Source organism: Lissotriton vulgaris, chromosome 5 (genome assembly GCF_964263255.1).
Source record: "Lissotriton vulgaris chromosome 5, aLisVul1.2, whole genome shotgun sequence".
NCBI classification, from domain to species: Eukaryota; Metazoa; Chordata; class Amphibia; order Caudata; family Salamandridae; genus Lissotriton; species Lissotriton vulgaris.
In genome coordinates, this window is record NC_141693.1 from 887524965 (window position 1) to 887551049 (window position 26085).

General features: G+C 49.0%; 1 protein-coding gene and 1 non-coding gene across 3 annotated transcripts in view; both read left to right on the forward strand.

The window, feature by feature from the left end:
- NOC3L (NOC3 like DNA replication regulator) overlaps positions 1-26085 on the forward strand; it is a 468680-nt gene that overhangs the window by 374157 nt on the left and 68438 nt on the right. For both annotated transcript variants that reach the window (XM_086922466.1, XM_086922467.1), the window contains exon 19: positions 12778-12875. In XM_086922466.1, coding sequence (XP_086778592.1) covers positions 12778-12875 — 98 coding nt within the window. The remainder of the gene's footprint in view (positions 1-12777; positions 12876-26085) is intronic.
- On the forward strand, positions 12461-12602 carry LOC147711751 (U4 spliceosomal RNA). Its single transcript, XR_015296314.1, has one exon. It is a non-coding gene; the product is annotated as a U4 spliceosomal RNA (small nuclear RNA).

A 26085-nucleotide genomic window follows, 5' to 3' on the forward strand; every position in this document is an offset into this window, starting at 1 on the left:
AGCAGTAAGGCAGTATCCGAGAACAGTGTAAAGCATTTGTTGTACACAGCAAATGGTCTCACACACTCAAGGACTGAACTCTAGGCCAATTGTTTTATATCCAAAGATATAGTTTTATTTTAGAACCAACAGGTATCAAAATATACTTTTCTCAATATGAGTGACTTTAGGTAACTACTTTGCAAAAAGGCAATAGACGCAAGTACAATAGCTACAGTGGTTGCGATAGGCAACACAATTTCAACCACAATTTAACATTGAGCTCAATGGGTTTTTCTACATAATTGCAATAGATTACTTTATGGATTACTTTTCTAACCTCCGGACTGGATTCAGTCCCGAGACATAAGCTGTAAACAGTTAAGTAAAAGCGTTTTGGTTAGAGTTGTGATTTTTAAAGAATATAAATGTATTTTCAAAGTTGACACTTAGAAACTTTTCAGTGAAAACCAAGCAATGTGTATCCTGTGGGAGGAAATTCAAGTCACAGGTAAAGTAGGTTCTCGTTACTTTTGTAATCCAGTACTGTACTCCTAGGTTCAGCACTGGGACCTCTACCTAAGACTGGTAAGTAATAATGTTTTGGTAGTTGGTACGATTTTTAAAGAATATTTGTAGTTTGCAAAAATTGACACAACAAATTTCAATGGTTTCCTATGGAAGAAAATTCAGGTTACTGGTAAGTACAGTTATGATGACTTTTTCGGTTCAGTACTGAGCTAAAAGGTACAGTACTGGCTTCTCTCATGATCACAATTAAGTAATTCGGAATTCGTTATTCGGCTGATTTTAGATGAATATTTTCAAGTTTCAAAACTCCACACTCAGAAGAAATTTCAAGTGAAACCAGTCAATGTTAACCTATGGAAGGAAAATTAGTTATCGGCTTTTAGGTACGCACTCGACTAGTGGAGTTAAGGTTCTGGGCATAGACTCTAGTCTCCCAGGGTCAGAAAGGTACAGTATTTACACCCTGGGTGCAGGGTGCTTTTGAGCCGTCGGGCGCTCAATGTTATCCAATAGGAACGTTAAAAAGTGAACAAAGGCTGCAGGCTCCGGGACGGGGATTCTTCAGGTGCAACCACCTCTTTGAGAGGTAAGTTGGGATCTTGGAGAAGAGGTAGGTAACCCAAAGGAAGGCAGAGGGAGCCGCAGGCTTGTGTGAGCTTGTGGGCATGGCACACAGGGGTGTGTGTGCCATGTCGACTCTGTTTAGTTCTGTACTTAGACACTCAGCCTGCAGAGGCAGTGTGTGGGTGTCAGGGTACAGAGCTCCTAAGTTTGGCACAATAAGTGCTCCAGCCCTTAGGGCTTCTCTGGTCACCATGCCCTGGGTACCTGGGAACCATTTACTAGGGGCTGACAGGTGGCCAGAGATGCCAATTGGGTTTTAGTTTCAACACAGATTTAGGGAAGGAACACAGGCCCTGGGCACCCGGTTGGCAGGAGCCCAGGGCACACTCCGTAAAAGCACATCAGCAATTCAGCAAAAAGTGGGGGCATACCTATGCAAAAAGATGGCAATTTCTCAAAGCAGGTGACCAGGATTATTCTCCGGAACCTGTCGCACTATCTCCTACTACCGTGGCTACGGAGGAGGAGGGGGGGGGGGTCATATTCTATGGTGTTGTATAGGGCAGCCGAGGCTCTCCACCTCGAACTCCTTACTGTGGCCGTCAGGACTAATCTCCTGACAGAGGTGCTTCCGCGAGCTTCTGCTACTATGCAGCCGCTGCTGCCCTTTAACAACGCTCTCTCAGACTTTCTTTTGGGCACCTGATCCATGCCCAACATGGGGGCTCCTGTGGACAAGAACGTGGCCCGACGCCATCGCCCGTCCCGAGTGACTCTGCTTTCCTCTCTCAACACCCCACCCCGAGAGCTTGGTTGTCCAAGCCTGTGCGTCCCCACGCGCATTCCCTTCTGCACCTGCGGACAGGGAATCCAAGAAACTGGAGCAATTTGGGAAGAAGATTTTCTTTCGCCAGTTCAGGCCTGCAGTCTGTGAACACCGCATGTCTCTTGGGCTGTTACTCCCATTCTGTGTGAGATATGGTTGCCCAAGTGCTGCCTCAGTGTCCTCTGGAGGCTTGGACAATTCTTTCCCAAGCTGTTGCTGAGGGGAGAGATGCAGCCAAGTTCACCATCCTTTGTTGTCTTGACACTGCTGACTCGCTGGGCAAGGCGATTTCAATGACAGTCGTGCTACGCCGTCAAGCCTGACTGAGGACGACTACCTTTTCTGGGGATGTCCAGAGCATGTTGATGGACATGCCCTTTGATGGCACTCGCCTGTTTGGCGATAAAACAGACTGTGCATTCGAACGTTTTAAGGACTCGCGGGCTACGGCCAAGTCCTTGGGCCTTTCGGTCACACGTACTCCTTCCGCTTCTGCTTTTCGCTCCTTTCATGGCCAAGGAAGGGGCGCCCAAGCACATTCGTTTCAAAGCCACAGGCCTGCGCAGCAACAGTCTTGGCGCAGCCGTGGACGTGGGACCCGGTGCCAGCATGCGGGTCAGTCCACCCCCATCCCCCCCCCCCCCCCCCCCCCCCCGCAGCCTCCAAACCTTCCTAGTCCGGCGTTTCAGGCCCACCAGACGCCAGTGGGTGGCAGGATTTGCCATCACCTCCACCACTGGCACACCATCACATCAGACAGTTGGGTTCTGCAACTGGTCCGAAGGGGCTACTCCCTCCACTTTGTGTCTACCCCTCCAGCCATGCCACCACAGTACCACCGCATGTCAGGGATCACTTGCCACTTCTCCGGCAAGTAGTTACACCCCTTTTGGTAAAAGGGGCTATCAAGTGCATTCCGATGCCAGAGGTAGGTTGTGGTTGTTACTCCCACTACTTCTTGGTTCCAAAGAAGGACAAAGGCATGCGTCCTATCTTGGACCTTCGGAATGTCAATGGCTTCCTATGGAAGGAGAAGTTCAAGATTCTCACACTTGCTCAGGTCTTGTCTGCCCTCGAAGCGCAAGACTGGCTGGTAGCGTTGGACCTGCAGGACACCTATGTTCATATCCTCGTCCTGCCGGCCCACCGGCATTACCTGCGATTCATGGTAGGGCAGGAGCAATTTCGGTTCACCGAGACCCCTTTGGCCTTAGAAGCACCCCTCGGGTGTTCACGAAAGTGATGGCGGTGGTCGCAGCTCAGGGGTTTCAGTCTTCCCCCTATCTCGACGACTGGTTGTTGAAGGCGGGCTCGCCCCAAACAGTCATCTCCCACCTCCAGACTATGGCCGACCTCTTGCATTTGCTGGGGTTCTCCGTTAACGTGCCGAAGTCACACCTGATTCCCTCTCAGAAGCTCCTTTTCATCAGAGCAGTTCTGGACACGGAGCAGTTTCGGGTCTAGCCTCCCGAACAGCCAGTCGGGACATTTGGGCTATGATTCCGATCTTTCAGTCCTTGTCCCAGGTTTCGGTCAGGACGAACTTGAGGCTGCTGGGCCTCATGGCCTCCTGCATCCTTCTCACCGACCAACAGAGTCCCGGCTCCATATCAACCTTCTGGAGATTTGGGCGATCCTTCTTGCACTAAAGGCATTCCTTCCCTCTGTCAAGGGGAGGTGCTGCTGGTGTTCACAGACAACACCACTGGCATGTGGTATTGCAACAAACAGGGCGGGGTGGGGTCATTGACCCTATGTCAGGAGGCTCTGCGCCTCTGGACTTGGCTGGTACATCAAGGCATTTCTTTAACAGTTCAACACCTGGCAGGTTGTTTGAACGCCCTGGCGGACGAGCTCAGCCGCCGGTGCATGATGGATCACGAATGGCGTCTTCACTCTGAGGTGGTGCAAGGTCTCTTTCGACAGTGGGGAGAGCCTTAGTTAGATCTATGTGCCACCGAAGAGAACGCGCAATGTCAGCTGTTCTGCGCGTTGGAATTTCCAAGGTGGCACTCGCTCATTGACGCTTTTAGTCGCGAGTGGAGCTGCGGTCTATTGTACACCTTTCCGCCTATACCACTTCTACCCAGAGTGCTGAAGAAGGTCAGGCACGACTGGGCCCAAGTCATCCTTGTGGCACCGGACTGGGCTCGAAGAGTTTGGTATCCCGACCTACTCAGTATGAGCGTCGATCCCCCGATCCAACTGCCTCTTCGGAAGGATCTTATGTCGCAGCAGCAGGGGATGGTCTTCCACCTGAACCTGTCCAGCCTCCACCTACATGCGTGGAGATTGAGCGGTGACAGTTGATTCTGTTTGACTTACCTCCTGAAGTCTGTGATGTCATTCTGGCAGCCAGGCATCCCTCCACTAAATCTGTATACGCCTGCAGGTGGAACAAATTGGTGGCATTGTGCACAGCAAAGAATTTGGATTTCCTCTCTGTCCTTTTTTCAGAGGTCCCTTTTTCCTTCTTTTTTTGCCCGGCAGGGCTCTGCTCTGGGCACTATCAAGGGCTACCTTTCTGCAATTTCGGTCTTTCTCAGGCTCTCTTTTCAAGTCCCCTGTTAATAGATTTCTCAAAGGCATTACATCCGTTTGTGATGCCACACTGGGACGTGAATCTGGTACTTACTATTTTGATGTGCGCTCCCTTTGAGCCGCTCCATAACTGTCCTCTTCGTTTGTTGACTTTGAAGACTGCTTTCCTGGGTGCTATCACCTCCGCTAGGCGTGTGAGTGAGCTCCAGGCTTTCTTGTAAGCCTCCTTTTCTGTCAGTCCATCCGGACAAGGTTGTGCTTCGCACTCGTCCTTCCTTCTTGCCAAAAGTGGTCACTGCATTTCACATTGGGCAGACTATCACCTTGCCCACTTTCTTTCGACCTCCGCACCCTTCCAGAGAGGAAGAGAGGCTCCACCGTCTGGACTGAAAACGTGCGCTCTCTTTCTATCTCCACCTCACACAACAGTTTTGGGTGGATGACCAGCTCTTTGTTAGCTACGTGGACGCCAAAAAAGGCTGTGCTGTGCACAAGGACTGTTTTCCGCTGGATCGTCTTGTGTGTCAAAGCCTGTTATTCTCTGGCTAAAAAGGAACCTCCGGTGGGGTTGCGCGCCCAATCTACCAGGGCTACAGCAGCTACTACTGCATTGGGAGATGGTGTCCCCCTGCAAGACATCTGTCAGGCAGCCACGTGGTCCTCACTGCACACTTACCAAGCATTATTGCCTTGACAGTCAAGTCTGGAGAGGCGGCTTCTTTGGCCGTTCTGTTCTCTGTGACTTTCTTGTGTGATCTTTGTTTGCTGACCCACCACGGGTATTGCTGGGGTATCTATTCTAAGGTAAGGAATCTATCACTAATGTGTCTCATTCAGATGCACAAGTTACTTGTGTAACTATAGATCTGTAAGAGACATTAGTTAGTGATAGATTCCTTACAACCCCACCCATCCTCCCCGTTCTGCAAACTGATTTCTAGGGTTAAGGTCCTCCCTTTCAGGGCCTTAGTTTGAAAGCACCAGTGGTCAGTATCGTGCATGGCTCTGCGTTCTGGCGTGGAAAGTCGTGTACAGAACTGACGTCTGTACTCTTTGGCACGTCTAAGTAGCTCCAGCGTCGTCATCTCGGCGACTACGACGCCAGCGAGGTACGCGGAGCTGTACGACGACGCCTACTGATGCGCTGGGGTACTGCTGACGAAAAATCTTTCCCAATCCAGTCTGATGCCTGGGGATATTCTAAGGTAAGGAATCTATCACAAACTAATGTCTCTTACAGATATATCGTTACACAAGTAAGTAACTTGTGCTACTGGTAGTATTCGTCTTGTTCAGAGGAGGCGGAGCACCCTCAAGAGTTAATAAGATTAGGTCATGATCCGTCGCATGTCATCGGAGACGTTTTTTTTGGTATTTGTGTTAAGGTCATTTCTGAACACAGGGTCCAGGAGATGCCCTTTATCATGGGTGCCGCCACCTACTCTTTGCGTGAGCTGAAAACTGCCTAGGTCGTGAAGGATCTTAGATGTTGTAAGATTGTTGATCTCTTCAAAGTGAATATTTAGGTCCCTGAGGAGAGTAAAATTGTTTTGTTTTGGCAATAAGGCTGGGTACTGCTTCTGGTAAAGCTTCTACAAATGTAGCGCAAGGGCCTGAGTGCCTGTAGACTAGTAGACCTTAGAAGGAGGATGTAGGGTATACATCTAAGGTAAAAGGAAGGTTTTGCAGCGTGAATCTTTTCTGGATTCACATGCTGTGCATTATTCCGCCATCTAGTGGTTGAGTCTGGAATTGTTGTATTTGTTTCCTTTGTTTTTTTTTTTATCATTGAGCGCGACATACCACCATTTTGTGTCCTCTTGTGACTTTGACGGGCTTCCTCCGAAAGCTCCCACCTTTGGTCGCTATCTTCAGATTCTTCTTTTTTTGCCGCCGTTGGGTCTGGATCGATATGGAAGGAGCTCTTGAGACTTCGAGAGAAGAATCAACGAAAAATAAGGAAACCCTTCTGCAGGACAGCGGTACAAGATTTCAAATTTCCGGACTTCAATCCAAACAGCCGAAGTCCGCTGAAAGGTGAAAACATCAAATCTTCGACAAACTGAGAATGTGCTTGCAAGGGACTTCCTGTGCGCTGTAATGGACAAGTTCAAGTTCTGCAAGAATTGTCATCACAAGTAAGTTCAAAAAGATCAGCAACGGAGGAGGAGCCAAGCCGAAGATCGTGATGGCCGCTTAGGCTCCCGGCTCCGCATGTCTCCCCACCCTGCGCTGATATCCTGGTACCGATCCTGAGCCGGAGTTGAATATTCGTAACGATGAAGTGGCGCTGACGCTGGTGGTGGGTCCCCGGGATTCCGGCGAGCTCTGGAACGGCAGAAACTCCCCTCGTAGTTTGCGCTCTCCATGATGCTGAGACCGGGGAGCTGAGAGAGAGGCGGGCCGGCCATTGTTGGGACGACGTCGGACACTGGGGAATGGGAGGAGTCGGCTGGTCGGAAATGGAGACCCGATCGGCTTGACTCTCTCCATAACGGATCTCTGACCCAACCGATGGAACTGCTAAAGAAGGGGCCGATTGCCGTGAGCCATTGGGGATCTTACAATATTTAGACCCCTTGAGAGTGTGGCGCACGGACATCATTCACGCTCGCCCGAAAATCGCGGGCAATTCCCGAAGTGTGGAGAAGACTTTGCTGACTAACTTAATGCCCCAATCTGTGGGGGCTCTTCTAGCGCTCCCTACCCTCGCCAAGACCCGTCCTGTGAGGGCACCATGAAACCGGGTGCTCCTTTTGGCGATACTCGATCCCATTACACGGCCATGCTGGAGGGGGCCAGATTGGTTGGGCTGGAGAGTGACACCCTAATGTTTGGACCTTTACCCTGCAATGATGTTATAGCATGGAGGATTACGGCGGTTCGGACGCACAGGGTAGAGCCCACGATCCACGATCTCATTGTTGCCCTCGGCTCCCTCCACAGTGCCATGGAGGGAGGAGCCCGAGAGCTGGGAGAGAAGCTGGACGCCATTACTGCGGTGCCGGGGCACACGAGCTCAGAGTGCCCTCGAGTACATGTCACTACGCCCTCCTGTTCACCCGTGCTGAGGACTTCGACCACACAGGCAATCGTGGCGACGCTGGGGAACTTGGCTCATAGGATAGCTCTGTCGAGCTCTACTAGCTGTGCGAGGGATTCATCAGGGCTTGGGTCTGTTCCGCGGACGGTGGGAGGATGTCGGACAACCCCCTTGACTAACCAGGCTTCACCTCAACGGCGGCCCGGTGGCGTGACTCTCTTATCTTTGCGTCTGAACTGTGAGGTATGTGACTGGGCCATGCTGAGAGGACTGTACCTCCGACAGAGGTGTTCGTATGGTTCTTGGCTGTACAGGACTCAGGAGGAGATACTCCTGTTTTGTTTGCCTGGTCTACTTGAGTCGGCCATATTGAACTGCACGGTGGCTGCCCTACAGACACGTGTTGGTAGATGGGACAGAGCGGGTCAGGGGTGGATCTGTTTTCAGTATCGGGGGACAGATACTTAGCCAGCGATTGTGAGGCTTGCGCCCAAGTGTGATGTCACTAACGGTATTATGCGACGAATAATGCATCCTGAGCTCAATTGGATCCGAATCTGGGGACACTTGCTGTGCGTAGGGTGGGGGAGGCCGGGGGTCAGATCGAAGGCCCTCCTCTATTTCTTTCCTTCTATATTTTCACATTTTCATCGGAGTATGTAGCGGGTCATGTTTTGCGCTTGTAGTTGGATTCTATAATGTATGCCTGTTTCCCGCAGTATTTCTTCGATTCTTCGGGGTGGGTGTTGAGGTAGTGTACATTGACTGGGGATTTACTAATCCTGATTCAAATGCCTTCTTGTTGCTCCCCTACTTATTGTGGTTATAAATGTCGATAACCTGTCACACGGCCTGTCTTACGTACGTCTATGACATCTGCCTCCTCCGCCCTTTCCTTTTTCTGTCACTTTATTCTATACTTTTATATCTTCTTACTCTCTTCTATATTTCGGGTTTCGGACACTGGGCGACAGGCACGCTGCTGGGGGGGTAGGCCGTAGCCATTTGCAGGGGTGCGGGGTGGAGGGTTGGGGGAGGGGTTTTCTTGTGTTTCCTTTTTTTGTTTCTATGGCCCCTTTTTTCTCTTTGCCTTTTTTTGGCTTTTTCTTTTCTTTCTCTTTCGCCAGGGTTTGGGATTGGGGTGAAGGGTTGTCTTTGGAGTTTTTACTGGTCTGTAGTACTTGTACCTAAGTTTTGCTGCACGTTTGGTATCATTGGGTGGGCGCCTGGCATGTGCACACGGTGATTGTGTGCATAAATATCCTGATTCATTCGAAGTGGTGCTGATGTCGTAACTGTGCTCTTTTTAGCTGTGTAATGCTCACTCGTTTAGCCCGCCCACTGCCTGACTATGTTTTATTGAAGGACGCCTGATCCCTTCCCCTTTTCTTTATCTTATATTGGACTCTTTTCTGGTTATTAATATTATCCTGATTTAAAAAGTGAAAATTAGACCTCACTTATCCGTGGACATTGTGTGTGTGCACCTATGATACTGTGTTTTCACCATGCTGCCGTGCCTCCGGGATGTTCGGCTGAATAGCTGTGTACACCAATGTATAAATAAAGGTTTTCCAAAAAACAAAAAAAAATCAGCAACTGGGTCTGCAACCTTTGCCTACCGCTGGATCACCGAAGTGACAACTGCAACGCGTGTTCCGCCTTAACCCCAAAAACGTTAAGGGTGAGAGACACACAGAGAAAAGCCAACTAGAACATGCAAGGCCAAGCCCCACCACCATCTCTTTGAGCTTTGAGACCTGGGCCCCTCCAGCGAAGAGAAGGACAACGTCACTGAAGGGCCAGAAGGCAATAAGGACAGAGATGTCCCAGTCGTGGAGGTCGAGGAGAAGACTTCGAAGGAAGTAAGAGAACCGTCAACCTAGAAAAGACTAGACGAGTCACGAAAAACTGACTTTAGATCCACAAAAGGAGCCTCAGCGTCGTAGCACTCGACGACTGCAGTTGCGTCTAAAGGCAAACACTTCTTAAGATCCTTAGACAAGGACTCCGTGATGGCGAAGACCCTCAAAAGATCAAAGACATTGAAAGCCGGTCACGAAAAAGACGCTTCGGTGTCGACAAAGGAGAGGTCAAAACAAGCTTCGACACCCGGATCAGCTTCAGCAAGCACGAAAAGAAAGGCCAAAGGTCTCGACGCCGAAACTCATCCGGCCGAGTTGGAAAAGAAAAATGGAAAAGATATACACAATGGTGCTTTAAAGAACATCTTTTTAAAAAAGATCACAAAGGAGAGACAGGTGAATGCAGCGCTTGGGCAGTGGGAGGGGGAAAGGTGCGCGTAGCTCTGCGCACATGCTTCTTGACCACCTACTGAGGGGGCTAGCGTCCTCTGATGTTCTCTCTTACTTTCAGGCCTCGCATCTGTTGGTCCTCAACGAGTGGTGGTATGGAGATAGAGGCGACCCGGCGTATGCTGTTGAACAGCGACTTACGGAGCACTACTCGCTACATACAATTCTCTATTCTTCGCCTTTGCGGGGCTCCCTGCCAGCGGTCACGAGGGTGGTATTCCTGATTTGGAGACCAGCATTGCGATGTATGGGATGGTGGAATACCTTGACTCGTCAACCCCCCACTTGCAATAATGGGCGATTACCTCAATTGGCGGCTCTGCAGGGGTTTCGGGGTGGGACGATATAGGCATCTACGCTCTAGGGGATGTTGTGAGGGGCCTGGCGCCTAAATATTTTCAAGATCTTCAGGCAGAGTTCAATATGCCACGGTCCCAGTTCTTTCGCTACCTTCAATTTCAGCAAGTCCTGTCCCCTAGCCTAGAGGGCTTAGAGTCATTGCCGGAATTTAGCCCATTGGAAGCTAAGGTCTTTATGGGAGATTTAACCGACTGGAAAATGTCATATATCAATCTCGGGTTATACATGGCTCTTCTACACTACAGAAGCTCCTGGAAGACTTGGAGGAGGATGTGGGCACAATGGAGGAGGAGGACTGGAAAGAGGCCCTGGCAACCCGCAGGTGGCGGCTATAGCTGTGCGACTCTGCCTTGTCCAGTTCAAGTACCTCCATAGGGTCTATTATACTCGAACATGCTTGTGGAGGGCAGGGCTGATTGCCTGCCCTGTGCGTCTTTGCTGCGGGCATGAGGAGGGCACATTCATTCACACAGTCTGGCACTGTTTATCTCTAGACCGCTTCTGGAAGGGGGTATTCGACTGTCAATAGGAGGTCCTGGGGTGGGGGCTCCCACGCATGCCACGGTTGGTCCTGCTTCACGTTATGGAGGGGATAGGCGGCAATATTTATAAGAGACACTTCATGCAGTTGGGCTTTACACTGGCGAAAAGGGACATTGCCAGGGCATGGAAGGCGCCAAGGGCCCCATCATTGGCCGTATGGAAGAATGGGCTTGATTTCTGCATGAGGTTAGAACAACCTATCTTTGTCGCTAGGGGCTGCCCACGCAAGCTCTACAAAATTTGGAGATGTTGGGCGGATTATCGGGGCCTGATGCTAGACCCGCCGCCGGCAGCGGAGGCACATTTTATTGGGATAAGTCATATGTACATCATGGGATGTGAGGGTACAAGGGTGGGAAGACTCGGAGGGATTCATTTCCTCTGTTATGCTTGTGAGTGGTGGGCAGGACAGAGCAGGCCTTGTGCAATCGGATGGAGGGGGAGACTGGGGGGAGTTGAGGTTTACCGCTTATTTGTTGCATATATAGGTTTGGACATAATTGAAAAAGTCAGTCCTCTTATATATATGGTTTGATTGGGCGGATGTCTCTGGGGTGCAGAGCTCTGCAACATATGCGCAACTTGACAAATAAAACCTGTTTAAAAAAAAATTACATTTTTTTTAAAGTGCAAGGTTAAAAGCATGAGTGCTGTGCACATCACAAAACACTGCACTCACAGCACACAAAAAATGCTTTTTCAGCTTCCCCACAATCAGGTTGCACAGAAGTTAAGATGGCACCTAAGCCCCTACCTATGGCATCTGTTATAATAATGCTGTCAACCTTGAATTTGTGCCCCTGAAGACCATAATTGTTACAGAATGTCATGTTTGATATTTACGAAGTCTTCCTGACATTTCTCCATCTGATTTAAACTTCAGTTTGTTTTTTTAAAGTTGACGCTCATCGTACTCTTTTGCATCAAATGTATTTACTTACTTGAAATGAAATTCGCCTGATCCTATAAAGGACTTAGTTCTTGCTTAATACTCAGTGATGGTGCATCTTAGGTTTCTTCTATACGTTTTCTCTGCAGTTTAATTCCTGTTTCACTTACTTCATGTTCACTTAGGTGAATGTGGCTACATTCAGCACAAAAAGGCAACTGCTTTTACGGTGCTTTAGGAGCCACAGCTAAGCGAGAACAGGAAGTAATATCTTCTGCCCTGTGAAAAAGCTTTTGCATTCAATCACTATAGATAGTTTTGTAACTATAACTGTGTTAAATGCCGTAAGCCAAGTAACACTGACTAATAGATACACTGTATGAAACTTGGCAGTAGCTGATGGTATTCTAAGCTTTATAGACATGATTAGATTCCCATATCCTGTTTCAGACAAAGACCTTAGGATGGAGGATAAAAATAGGGTTGACCTGACATGAATATTTATTGACAACAAATGAACCATTCATCATTGTCCACGCTCAGGAGAGGCCCACATATAAAGGTATTACCACGTTAGTAAGAGGCTTCACTGAAGTTAGAGTGCTTTATAGAGGATCAAGTGGAAAACCAAATAAACAGTGAATGTGCACATATTTAAAAGTCTTTCAAACCAACCCCAAGATTATGATTCAATATCTAACTGAGACATGCAACCTAGGAAAAGGGGGTTTGGTGTCAACCCTGTTCCTAGTGGTTTGTTTGGTTGCACCCATAAAAAGAACCACAATCCAAAGCGTTGTAATAAATGGGCAAACATTTAGCAAGAGCATGCTTGAACACATTGAAGCGCTTAGATAGTTCTATAGACCAGTGCAGCGCAGTGGCAGTATCGTAGCCAATGAGGTTTAACCGAGGCGCGATTATTGTAAAAAAAAAAAAAAAGATAGTTCTATAGACCAAAAGGAAAATGTGGTTCCTTACCGTGTGGATTATTATTATTTTTTACCAGACAGTCTTCGATATATTTAATGCACAATTTGTTTGCATCCTTAGAATGAGTTGAAATCATTTAAGTGACCATACCCTTGAGAAACAGAAAGATCATTTTTAAAAAGCTAAGTTTGGAATTGTGTGTCTGAATACCTTTGCATCACTCATTAATCCCTTTTCTACTCTTTCTGTCCAGAGGCATTACCACCCTGTTGTGAAAAGGTTTGCTGCTCACCTCTGTGCTGGTGCTCCTGCTGAAGGCTCTCAAGCTCTGAAACATGACTTAGGACGAAGGTTTGTTTTCTATTAGTTAGATAGTAGAAACAGTTTGATTAAATCATCTGGTTTGAGAGATTCTGAGTCTTATATATGTTGATGTTCCCATACTATTCAATGCATGGACCCTAAGCTGATTGTGCTTAACCTTATTTAGGAACAATGCCAGGTAGGCCCGTGCTGTGATGGAATGAGCTGAGCCTTGACAGCTAGAACAAGAGTTGCTCCTGAGGGATCAGCAGCCTGCCAGCCACACAGAACTTGAAGGATGTGATTGCTAGTTCATTCTACGCGTTTTTAAATCATGATATCAACGCTCTATCTGAAAATGTTTCCTACACCACTTCCTTACTTTCAAACTTGGTTTGAGTCGGTCTACCTAATATGAAAGCTCTTGATTTCACTGGTCATACATGTGAGCAATTATTTCCCATTCTGGCCAGTCTATGCAAGTGCTGTTGCAAAATTGCCTTGTTAACATTAAAATATTACTCATTCGCAGTTTCAGTATGTATTCCAGTGCTCTATGAAGATACTAAACCCCTCCGTTTTAGATCTAAAGTTTTGGAATCTTCGTGGTGTGAGCCAATAGCATGAAAACCATTTTGCCACCACTTGCAAATTTGACAGTTGAAAGAGCTGCTTAATTCTGTCTAATATTTTAGGGGTGCTAGTACTAAACTGACCTACTCCGAAATTGTGTGCATTCAAATGCTTTCATTTATGCTGGAGACTCACAATTCTTCTAGACAAAAAATATTATTTTACCTTTTCTCTTAAAATTGCGCCATTCCGGGGAGCATAGATAATATTTTATGAACCCATATGCTGTAAAACTGTGGCTGGAGTAGTAGTAAATGTATATGATAGTCGGGCTCACTCATGCACTGTTGAAACTTGTTGCCAAAAAAAGTCATACTAAAGTGTTGTTGGTGTATTGATACATTTTCCTCAGAATGCTCCACCCTAAAGCTTACCTAGACTCTTGTGCATACTTAGTTATCCTGCTATGGCGGTTGAACACTGTCTGAGATCAGGTCACCTAGAGGCACATTTGTAATCGAGCTACTAACTTGAAAGTTATTTGGAAATACCATACTCCTAGAGTGGATGAAGTGCAAGCAGGGTTCTTAGGCCACATGCTGTTATTTCATGCAGCGCAGGACACAGACACTCCTGCAGGAACTGACTGCTGACACCATAGACACAAGTACAATAACTGACAGCTGATGGTGTAACTAATAATGTGAGAACATAGGGCAACAATCGCAGGTAGTGGTGTGAAAATAGACACTTTAGTTAAACACACAGCCACTGGACTGGGATCTGACAACCACAGACTCCTCCACTTGTGCAAGTCAGCTATCTGAGGCTCTTGGTCAGGAACGGGTTACTGAAACCTTGGACACCATTTCTGAAAAGTTGAGCTGAGACTGGCATTTTCATTGGACTTTCAAAGAGAAGGTAGCAGGCAACCCAGTGTCCAATGCTTCCATTTCCCAGTTCATTGTGTTAGGACTGAAAAGACCCCTGCATGGCAGTAAACACGCACCTCTGCTCTGAGTGCCCCAGCTGCATGGATAACTAGATGCTTGGTACTGATTTTTGGTCTTGGGCTAATGCAGATCATATGTGTTCCCTATAACCTAGGCCTGTCTCATGGTAATGCAGTCTTGTTAGACAGGTAAGGGCACACCAAGCGCTACAGAAGTTTTAGAGGGCTACTCCTATTACCAGAAGTTAAGTGACACTAGCTTGGCAGCATGCCTGATTTGTGTTTTGTAGTGTGAACAGTTCATTTTAACTGTGCCACAGGAATGGTGCTTACTGGCCGATTGCATAAATCTCTGTTCCTCTGTACTTAACTGTTCAGTTGCCTAAATGATAATTGTGTGTAGCGGCGGAACAGCCCATGGTACTTGTGTGCCTGTGCACGGTACATAAGGAGAAGAACTGTGCATTCCCCTTTGGCCTACCTTGTGAATGTGTGTAGTGCCAAAAAGGGTGTGATACTAGCATGTGATGTTTGTGTGTCTGTGCATGGTACACAACATTGAGGCCCGTGGGTTCCATTTTGGAACCCAGAGCCTGGAAAGGCTAGTAAAGGTAAGGACTGCAGTCCCCGGATAGGAGATGAGGGTTGCTGAAATTTCTGATGGCTGAGGTGGGAACACACATACTGGAGGAAGGGGAGCAGAGCATCCTTTCTGCATATCAGAGGTGTCTTTGGTTCCTTGAAGAGTTACTGGTTTGTGGGGCCTGGGCGCATTGTCAAGGAGATGGCTGCTCTGATCAGGTTAGTGCTGTAAGACCATATACTCACAAAAGAGGAGAAGGCTTACGCCTTTGAACCTTCATGAGTCCCATTTCAGTGGAGGCTGACAGGTGTCATCCCCGGTTACTCCTTTGGCCTGTGATGTGGGTCAGTAAGGATTGGAGCCACTTCTGTTGTGGTAGACTGTCCCTTTGAAAAAGCATGGGACAGAAGAGAGAGCACTTACAAGGATCTGACATCCACAACAAAGGCCAACACTAAATCACATATGTGTCTGGATTTGGGCTATCAAGGTGGGAGCATGAGTCCCACACATTGTTCAACAGCACTGTTCATCAGAGGAGAAGATCACCAGTACTTCTAGCTGCTGTAACCAGGACTAGAGACTAAGGTTTGTTAGTCTCCTTGCTGGGTGATGGGCCAACATCCAGGAACTTAGGACCCTCACATTTGGGCCCAGTAAATCTAGCTTGCCCGATGGCCCTCTGTAGGAAAGTGCCTCTTTTTGCATGGCTGCTCCCACTTTTTGCCAAACTGTTGACATACTTTGACTGAGTGAGCCCTAGGTTCCTACCAACCAGGTACCCAGGGCCTATGTTCTTTCCCTAAACTGTACTGTTGCACAACCAAATTGGCAATTCGCTGGCCACATGTAAGACCCTTGTGAAAGGTACCATTGGTACCAAGGGTACTGTGACCAGGGTAGACCTCTAAGGGCTGCAGCACTTATTGTGCCACCCTCATAGGCCCTGTACCTTTACACACACACAATGCCCGTGCAGGAGGCTTGATTTGGTGAGAACAAAGTGACGAGTCGACATGGCAAACATCCCTGTGTGCCATGCCTGCAACTCACTGCTCTTGTCTAGGTAAGCCACCCCTCTAGCTGGGTGCACTATACCTGTGGTGAGTGTACAGGTTCATGAGCCCTGTACCCCTACAGAGTCTAGACCAATTCTTAGACATTGTAAGTGCAGTAATGCCATAAAGAGTATATGATGCTGGGAGTCTGTCATTACGAACTCCACAGCATCTCCAAGTAATGGCTTTACTAAAAACTGGGAAGTTTGGTATCAATTTTCTCAGCACATTAAACTCACACTGATGCCAGTGTGGGATTTAATGAAAAATGCACTCAGAGGGTATCTTAGAGATGCCCCCTGAAAAACGACCCAAGTCTAGTGCTCTGGATGAGTGGCTGTTCACCAGCTGCCATCCCCAGACATGTTTCTGGACCCCCTGGGTCGAGAGCCTACCGCTCTCGGGGTCCTGAAACAATGCACATCCTGGGACAAGGTACCAAGCCTCCTCCCCCAGAATGGGCAGGGTCCACGAAGGGGAAGCTTCAAAGGCTTGCCGCCTTTGTGAGCTACCTCAGGCATTTGCTGCTCCCATCAACTAGCTCCCACCAGTTCTGACCCCCACTTTGGGTGGGAGAATCAATGAAGTTAGGAGGAGAGGTGTGCCCACCTTTGCCATCCCCACCCCTCAGTTGGAGGATCCGAGGTGAAGCACAACTCTGTCCTGTCATCTTGCAGATGGTGGACACACCCAACCAGAGTGAGGCTTATGTCCCCCTCTCACTGGAGGGTGGCATAATAGGGGGTGTACCCACCCCAACAAAGGGACCAATTGGTTCCGACCTGTACCGGTGTGTAACACCCCTAATTCTAGAAACTTTGCCTCCTCCGTCAAGAAGAGAGGAGAAGAGGGACTGAAAACGCTGTGCTGAACAAAGTAGAGGAGGAGGCCCACTGACTTGGCCCCAGCCCTACCAGCCTGTGCCCATCCAGCAAAATTCCAGTGCGTTCTGCAGCCAGCAGCCCCCGAGAACCCGGAGGACCTGCCCTGCCTTCCAAAACCAACAGACTCTGGCCAAATGCGCGAGTCTGCACCACTCTGCACCCGACGTCCAAGGCCCTAGTTTGAGTGGCTCAACACCATGAGGAGGTCTCCCCAGCGAACCTGACCTGAGATCTGGTGATTTCTGACCTGCCTCGAATCTCTAACCTAGCCTGCATCTCCTTTATGGAGGATTCCCCTCCCCCCGACCACGACTGGAGCCATATAGAACAAGCATTTACAATGCAACGGTTTCGCCTTTGGAAAAGTTAGAGCTATTGGCATTGTAAATGACGATTTATGTGTTCGTTTTGAAAACCGATAAATAAATGGCATTGTCATTTACAATGCCAATAGCTTAATCTCTCGCAAATGCCACACACACCTACACCCACACAGAGCCCCCCCACACAGAGCCCCTCCACACAGAGCCCCTCCACACAGAGCCCCCCACACACACACACACACGGAGCCCCCCACACACACCCACACAGAGCCCTCACACACACACTGCGAGCCCCCCCCACACCCAGACAGAGCCCTCCACACACCCAGACCGAGCCCCCCACACACCCACACAGAGCCCCCCACACACCCACACAGAGCCCCCCCACACACCCACACAGAGCCCCCCCCCACACAGAGCCCTCCACACACCCACACAGAGCCCCTCCACACACCCACACAGAGCCCCACCCCACACACCCACACAGAGCCCCACCCCACACACCCACACAGAGCCCCACCCCACACACCCACACAGACCCCCCACACACCCACACAGAGCCCCCCCACACACCCACACACCCACACAGAGCCCCCCACACAGAGCCCCCCACACACCCACACAGAGCCCTCCACACACCCACACAGAGCCCTCCACACACTGCCAGCCCCCCTGTGCAAGTTATACACTGTTGTTAGAGATGAACCGACCGCGTAGGTAACCAACAGGTGTAAAAAGGACTTCAAAGGTGACAGACTGGGGAGAGAGATGATGATGTAGGAGTGAGAGAGATAGGGATTGTGCAGATAAAAGAGGAGTGTGAAAAGGGTTGTACACAGCAAGAAGTCTGAGAGGGAGTGTAGATAATGGGTAGAGGTTTGGGTGGGAGAAGCTCTTTGTGTAACATCAGGTGTACAAGTGATTGTACAGGCAACAAACAAGTGTGAAAGGGGCTGCAATGATGTACACTGGTGAAAGGGAGTGCTGCAGACAATAGCGAGGTGTCACAGAGGAACAGCAGACAGTAGGTAGGTGTGAGATAGCTGGGCTGTGAAACTAACTCAAAGGTGGGAAAGGGTTCTTCACAGGCAAGAGACAGGTGTCAAAGGTTGTAAAATACTTTTGCACAGAGCAGGCTGTGAGAGATGGGGGGAAAGCAAGTCACAATGTACTTTATTTCCAACAGGCTTGTGTTATCTGCAGAAAATGGTCAGCACCAAAGGAGCTCAACATGAGGCCAAGTGAAGGCACCCAAGGGGTGCAGCAGTAGATTAACCACCCAAGAGGGGGATTTAGAAAGTACCACATAGTCACAGTACATTAAGAGCACAACACAAAGCCTTGTCCGTGCCAGAAAGTAACGGGTATAACTAAATGCATACGTACCACTAACGTCAATTTCTGTGGCTTAATGTGCAGTTTTCATGCCACAAAAACTATAACTTAGCCCTTTTTTTTTTACTCTTTGTTAAACATTTTCTGGACTTTGGGTGAAAAAAAAACAGTATTCTAATGGACAATGCATCGCTTCCAGTTCACACTGGTCATTGTATAATTATGTAAGGCAGGGTGTCTATTTTGGAGGCGAACGTAGCAGACAATCTGTAACAAAACAATTAAAAAAAAGAAAGAAATTTCACATGTATTTCTTGCCGCTGAGGTATAAAGATGCTTGAAGAACAAGTATTGACAAAACCAACAGAAATGGCCTTTGGGACTCATTGATTTTGCCACTGGTTTTTAGCAATGATCTACAGCATCTCCGGAGCATCACAAGGTGGGGGGATTGGGGGGGGGGGGGAGGGGCGGCAAGATTGATGTCATGCGTGAAAAGGAGAATCACAAAGGATGCACATGGATGTAAGCATCACAAAGGGAATTGGGTAGGGTGATACAACATGTAGTGTGCAGGTGGAATGAAGAATCACAAAGGATGAGGGTGGGGAAACAACACAGAGGGTGCGGGTCGCAGAATGTAACATAGAGGTCGGGGTTAGGGGGAAGCAACAGGCGAAAGAATGTCATGGAGCGGGTGGGGAGGAGCACATGGATTAGAAAGCAACTCTTGGGGGAGACGTACAGGAGGGCAGCATAACATGGACAGGCAGGGGAGAAGCGCACAGGTGACGGGAAACTATGTCCTCCCGGCCCCGCCCACAACCAGGCGGCGGGCCGGACATCTTCTTCCGGTGTTTCCTCCGGGCTGCGGCGGAAATCAAAGTGTCACTCTGAATGTGTGTTACCATCGCCCCCCTCTCTCTCCGGGTACCTCTTGCATCTCGCACTGCCATACTCCCGGTCAGTCCCGCCGCCTCCCTTGTCTTAGTCTCGGAACTGGAGACTTAGTGGCTGCGCACACTGTAAACAAGCATTTACAAGTGGTGCGGGAACGGGCACACGGAGAGCGGGAGGGGGGGCAGGGGCAGGAACGGGCACACGGAGAGCAGGAGGGGGGGTCGGGAACGGGATAAAAACAAAAGTATTAAAAAATGCTGCTTACCTGATCAGCGGCCTCAGTGCACAGCCCACCCCTGCAAAAGACACGGTGGAAATGAAGAAAACATGGCGAGACCAAAAAATAAAATTGCACACGCCCACCGCCGCAATGACGATCGGAAAGGGGTGGAGAGGGAAGAAATCGCGGGAACGCCCACGAATCTGGTCCGGCCATGACGGACAGATCTCTGTTCCAATGGCTAGCCTCCATTTATGGAGCTAGCCAATGGAACAGAGGGCGTATTCCCAAGCCACTCTACTGTAAACATAAGGTTTTCGCCTGCGCGAAAAAGCTGCGGTGCGCAGCTTTCGCTTAGGCAAAACCTAAAAAGATAAAATACAAAAATGTCACAGAGTGCGGGGGGGGCGTGGACGACGCTTCCAGCCCAGACTCCGGCTGTGTGTAAAAAGATGAATATTTATAGCTCAGGGGGAGGAGCTGTGGAATCACCGACACCCCGCCCCCCAATAATGAGATGCCACGAGCCTGCGGTGACAGGAGCAGCGAGGTTTGACATTCCTCAGGGGTGGGGTCACTGCTGCCATTAGTCCACCAATGCGCTTCTGTGACCCGCCCCCCCCCCACTGCAGCCGGGGAGGGGGGGTCCCCCCTACTTCACGGAGCCACAAAGAGGCAGAAATGGAGAGAGCGTCCCCTGAAGAGGGAACCCCAGAACCAACAGGAAAGTGAGTGAGGGCGAACCCCACTCTGTATGATAGTGAGCGAAAATGCAAATCACTCCCCCTCGCCGGAAAAAAAACTCACTAAGAAATCCCATTTAAAGCCCTCACTGTTGCATCTACTCTCGCTTTAGGACAATTGAGAGCGCTCCCCTCAGTGACCATGTATGTCATGTATGACAGGAGCTCCTGTGCAGAGTGACCCTGGGGTGGTGGTGTCATGTATGACATGTGCCACCCCCCGTGCCAATGATGTCCTGTATGACATGTGAACCTCTTCCCCCCCCTCCCCAACTAGAGCGGAATGGCCCTGGGGCGGTGGGTGGGGGCTTGATTTCTTTGATACAATGTTTCTTTCCTCCCTCTTGCCGGGGTGGGGGCCACTATGTATCCAGCAGCCAGAGAAAACATTGTACAAAGCTCAATGCCCCCCCCTTCCCAAAGGTCTGCCCCACCCCCGCCAGCAAACCGGGGGCATAGTTGGTAAACATGGAACAGCATCCCCAAACCTAAGCAAGGCGGGGGGGGCGTAAAGTCTCAGATATCACCCCTTATGAGAGAACTAACAGTATGGGGCGGGGGGGTCATTGCAGCACTTTCGAGGTCTTTAAATAGCGCGGGAGGGGTCGGGCCGGTTTCCTCCCAACAAATGGCGCCAGGAGGCCTTTGTGAGGATCTGCAGCCACATGTTACCGCCCCCGCCACGAGCGGCGGGTGCTAATGCAATGACAGCACCCCCCCACCCCCCACCACTGGGGACCCATGCACCCCCCCCCCACAAGCTGCTAATCCTATGACAGCCCCCCCCATCACGGGGACCCATGAACACCCCCCTCCCTTGCTGCTGGTGCTTATGTGAGGACAGCACCCCTCCCCCCTATCACCGGGGGCCTACATAGCCCCCCCACCCCCAGGTGCTGCTGGTGCTAATCCAATGACCGCACACACCTCACACCCCACCCCGTACTGCATATTCAAAGGTCCCCCTCATCATCATCACCGGGGACCCATGCACACACGCCCCACCCCCGCCACGTGCTTCTAATTCAATGAGAGCCCCCCCCCCATGTTAATGCAATGACAGCATCCCCCCCCCCCCCCCCGGGGGGCGACTACACACCCCTCCACGAGCATGCGCAGCTGTCACTAATCCAGTGACAGCCCCCCCCCCTGCTGAATCCATTATAAAAAGCCCCCCAGGGTGCCCTGATGTCACTGGTCCAATGACAGCCCCTCCCCCCGTGCACGAATATATTACAAGGCTTCCTTCTATCCCTCCTCAGAGGGGTGAGGGGGGGGCGAATTTGATTAAAAAAAAACTCTCTACCCCCACCCTCCATTGGGTGGGGTACGAATCTAATTAAAAGAATCATTCTCTATATCCCACGGGGGGTGCACGAATAGAAAGCCTTCTCTCTATCCCCTCCTCAGGGAGGATGTGTGTGTGTGGGGTAGGGAGGGTGGGCACGAATGTAACGAAAAGCCCCTGCCCCGGTCCCCGTTAGAGCCGAGGGTCCGCGCACTCCTCAACCCCGGAGCGGCCACACCCACCCGGGTATTTGCAGGTCTTTGTTTGGAGAGGGACAGACGAATACACAGTAGCCCCCGGTATCTGACACACGGACTGGCCTTTGTAGTACAAACACTTCTTTATGTTTGTAACGCACCGATTCCGGGGACTGCACACTTCAGGGTGGATTCCAGATTTCCATATCAGTGTCAGTGTGTGCAGCAGGCGGAGTCACTATCACCGACCCAAGGAGAGAAACCTCAGCTGCTTTCTAGGAAAACCGGATCAAGGATTTGAAAGGGTTAAAGATGAAGATAACGGGTTTACACTGCAGGAAGAAGCGCTCCTCTCCCAATGGAAACGAACAACAAGCATTTACATGTGGTGCGGGAACGGGCACACAGAGAGCGGGAGGGGGGGCAGGGGCGGGAATGGGCACACGGAGAGCGGGAGGGGGGGTCGGGAACGGGATAAAAACAAAAGTATTAAAAAATGCTGCTTACCTGATCGGCGGCCTCAGTGCACAGCCCACCCCTGCAAAAGACACGGTGGAAATGAAGAAAACATGGCGAGACCAAAAAAAAAATTGCACACGCCCACCGCCGCAATGACGATCGGAAAGGGGTGGAGAGGGAAGAAATCGCGGGAACGCCCACGAATCTGGTCCGGCCATGACGGACAGATCTCTGTTCCAATGGCTAGCCTCCATTTATGGAGCTAGCCAATGGAACAGAGGGCGGATTCCCAAGCCACACAGTGTAAGACATAAGATTTCGCCTGCGCGAAATCTGCTTGCGCAGCTTTCGACAGGCGAAACCTAAAAACCTGACTCCTAAAGACACCCCTGCACCAGACTTCACACGGCTTTGGTTGGTCCGACCAATAGCGTCACCAGGCATTCCAACGTACCTCTCCCATCGTTAGTCTCCTCCAGAGGATCTTCGCTCCCGAGCCTGCAGCGTTTGTTGCAACCGGAGAATCCCCATTGAAATCAACAGGGCACCCAACGGCAAACAAGGACTCTGCACCCGGACGCCTCTGTGTCATCTTGTGTGCTAAATCGGATCCCCCTTTGCCCTGGGCCTAACTCCAGGAACTTTGCTCCCACAACCTTGTGGCCTGCTTGTGAGCAGCCACCAACCGTAGGTCCCCTATCCCTCATTAGATAACATTGGGCCTCAGCACTCTGCACCCGGCCGCCCTAGTGCCACTGAGGGTGCTTTGAGAGTGCATCCTCGACCCTGGGGGAACCTTGATTCTAACCCAAGAAATCTAACTCCCACAACTACGTTAGTTACCTGTAAACTGATAACTCCATTTCCGTCCATAAGATTGCATCGACTGCTTTTCTTGAAAATTGTTTTGTGTGGAGTTGGTTTGTATGGAACTCTAAGAAACTGCAAATATACAAAAACTGCTTTACTTACCTTCTCTCTAGGAAATGTCCCAGTGTGATATCTTGGTATATCACACTGAGTAGAATAAGTAATCTATAAAGTAATTTCAACTGTATTCAAAGTATTTACAAACCTGTAACAAAGTTATTTTCATGCAGCTTGCTTGTATTGTTCAACCTGCCTTGAAAAGTACCATTTATACTTAACTGTGCCAGGCTTGCTTGTTCTAGGAAATAAATATAACTAAATAATATTTTTAATACAAACAAAATTGGTCTGACTTCAGTCTTTGAGTGTGTGACATTTCTTGCCTGAGTGTGTACAATAAATGCTTAAGTCTACCCTCTGCTAAAGCCTTACTGCATGCCCACACTACCACAAATAGAGAGTAAGAGATCTACTTTTACCTCTGCCTATTGTTGAGGTTCCACTGGATTCTGTGCACACATACCTTATTTTGGTATAGTATATACAGAGCCAGCTTCCCACACCCTTCCGAAAGGGGTTCTGACACTTTGATGGTGTTGTGACACAATGACTCTTGATGTCACACACATTATCCCCTCTGTGTTCAGAAGATGCTGCCTCACCTTGGGGGTACCGTCATTTACCCGTTATGCTAAAACAGACATTTATGACTTTATAGAGATTTTGCTATATTGAAGCTCTATAGTACAATGGTTCAGCTGGGATCCGGAGGCAAAAAAACTAGATTTAGTTCAGATTGCAGAGATGTGTACTATTAACATACACATCAATCAATGCTTTCGTGCTTAGGATAAATCATATCTTGAAATAGCCTGTGTGACAGAAGACTTTCATGAATTATCAAAATGGTGCTCTGGTTGAAACTGTTTGAAACTATCTTGTACCTGAACAAAGCTACATATATTTCAACGACACCTAGACCTTCAGTTTTGGCCATTAGTTTGGGGCAAATAATGTTGAATGCCATAGCTCATCATTGTGATAGATATTATATACAGGAAGCAAAGAATTGTCCATGCAGCAGAAACATTGTGTAAATGGTCCGTTGGATTTGGCTGTAAGTCTGAGACTGCAAATGGATAATCATTAATTAATTTATTTTTATGTGACTAGGCTGTGTCAGTGATTTTAACCCCTTGACTGGTAGGTTGCCTGCACTGTGCAGTCTTGTGCACTACACATTGTCAATGCTTGCACATAATTTGTACAAACATTGGTAGGATATATATATATATATATATATATATATATATATATATATATATATATATATATATATATATATATATATATATATAATATATTCACTGAAAAAAACATATGTTTCAGGTGCGTTATAGTTAGTTGGACCTTTTACCCGTACAAAACCATTGAAATTTCCCCTGTTATAGTTAGTTCAGCTAACTATAACTCGCTCGCCCGCAATGCACTGCTGATGATGTCACATATTGCATCACTCATTACATGGTCAGTGAAATCAGTCATGACATCACACACACACCCACCCCCCTCCCCACCGAAAAAATCACTCTGGGACAGCACTCCGTAAAATGAAATTTAATGAAACGTAGCAAGTGGCAGATATATTCATCCTCCTGCTAAGCAAAAGTGGGCTATCCTGACAACGTATGCGTTTCGGCTGTTCTCAGCCTTTCTCAAAGTGTGTGTATATATATTTGTAGCATGTGCGACTGTAGATGCACATGCTTAGCATATTCCTGCCTTCTAGTGTTTGGCTCATATGTTTGTAATTTTTTTTTCTCAGAAGAACACTCTTGAGTCACGAGATGTGGTGTGACTCCTCCTCTTAGTGTACATTATGCATGGGCACCAGGATATCCTCGCAGTCGGCCGTGCACCGAGTGCGTTCAGAGTTCACCATGTTCTTCAAGTTCCCACTGGTGACCTTATTACCTCTTGCATGGGGCTCCTTAAATAAAGTTGTGTTATCACTTAGGTTCTCAGTGGAAACCCCCGAAGCGTTAAGGACCATAGTTGTCACACTTTCTGACTCTTTATTGCCCGATATTGCGCAACACGGATGGAACGCACATTGTTCCAATACTGTCCTCAATGCTAAGTGAAACAGCACATTGTGTGCAGTCTTTTCCTCTCCCTGGCAAGTCACCAGCTGCTTATGCCGCACTTTCCAGTCGGAGAACACGTCCTCGTATTGGAGGGAACACAGCTAGGCACACAGCACCATGCAGCAAGGACCTGTCTGGTACCCCAGATGTTTTCAGGGAGGCGGAAGATCCCCTTGCCACGCAGCTACAGGAGGAAAGCAGCCCTTTTGGGCTCACCGACATTCAACAGTCGCCCAGGCCAGAAACACTTTCACTTAGCGAATCTGAAGAACAGCAGCCACACAATGTTGATCCAGTGCCAAAGACTGGGCCTCTGGTCAAAACCACACCGAAAGTGGTGAGTAACTCAGAAACTCTGGAAAAGCATAATAGCACCACTCCCACGGCAGTAGAGCATCAACCTAGAGCATGATAGCAGATGCAAATCCTCCCATGGGCTCCCATGTCTTCTGGCTCCAGTCAGGACTGACAGAAACTTCCTCTGTTTCGGCCCAGCTGTCAGATTGCAGTTTGCACTGTCATACGCCTTTTAGGAATTACCTCATCTTACATTGCAGTAGTTTCCCGTGTAAGGTAGCACATGTGCCCCCTTCAAGAGTGACCAGTGGTACAAGCACAGGGTCGGGGGAATATCTTGTGTTGATTCAGACCAAGGCACACACTGCTCTCTGAAGTGGTGATCAACCACCAACCTATTGCAAGGCAGGCTTTTTGCCGACCAATTTC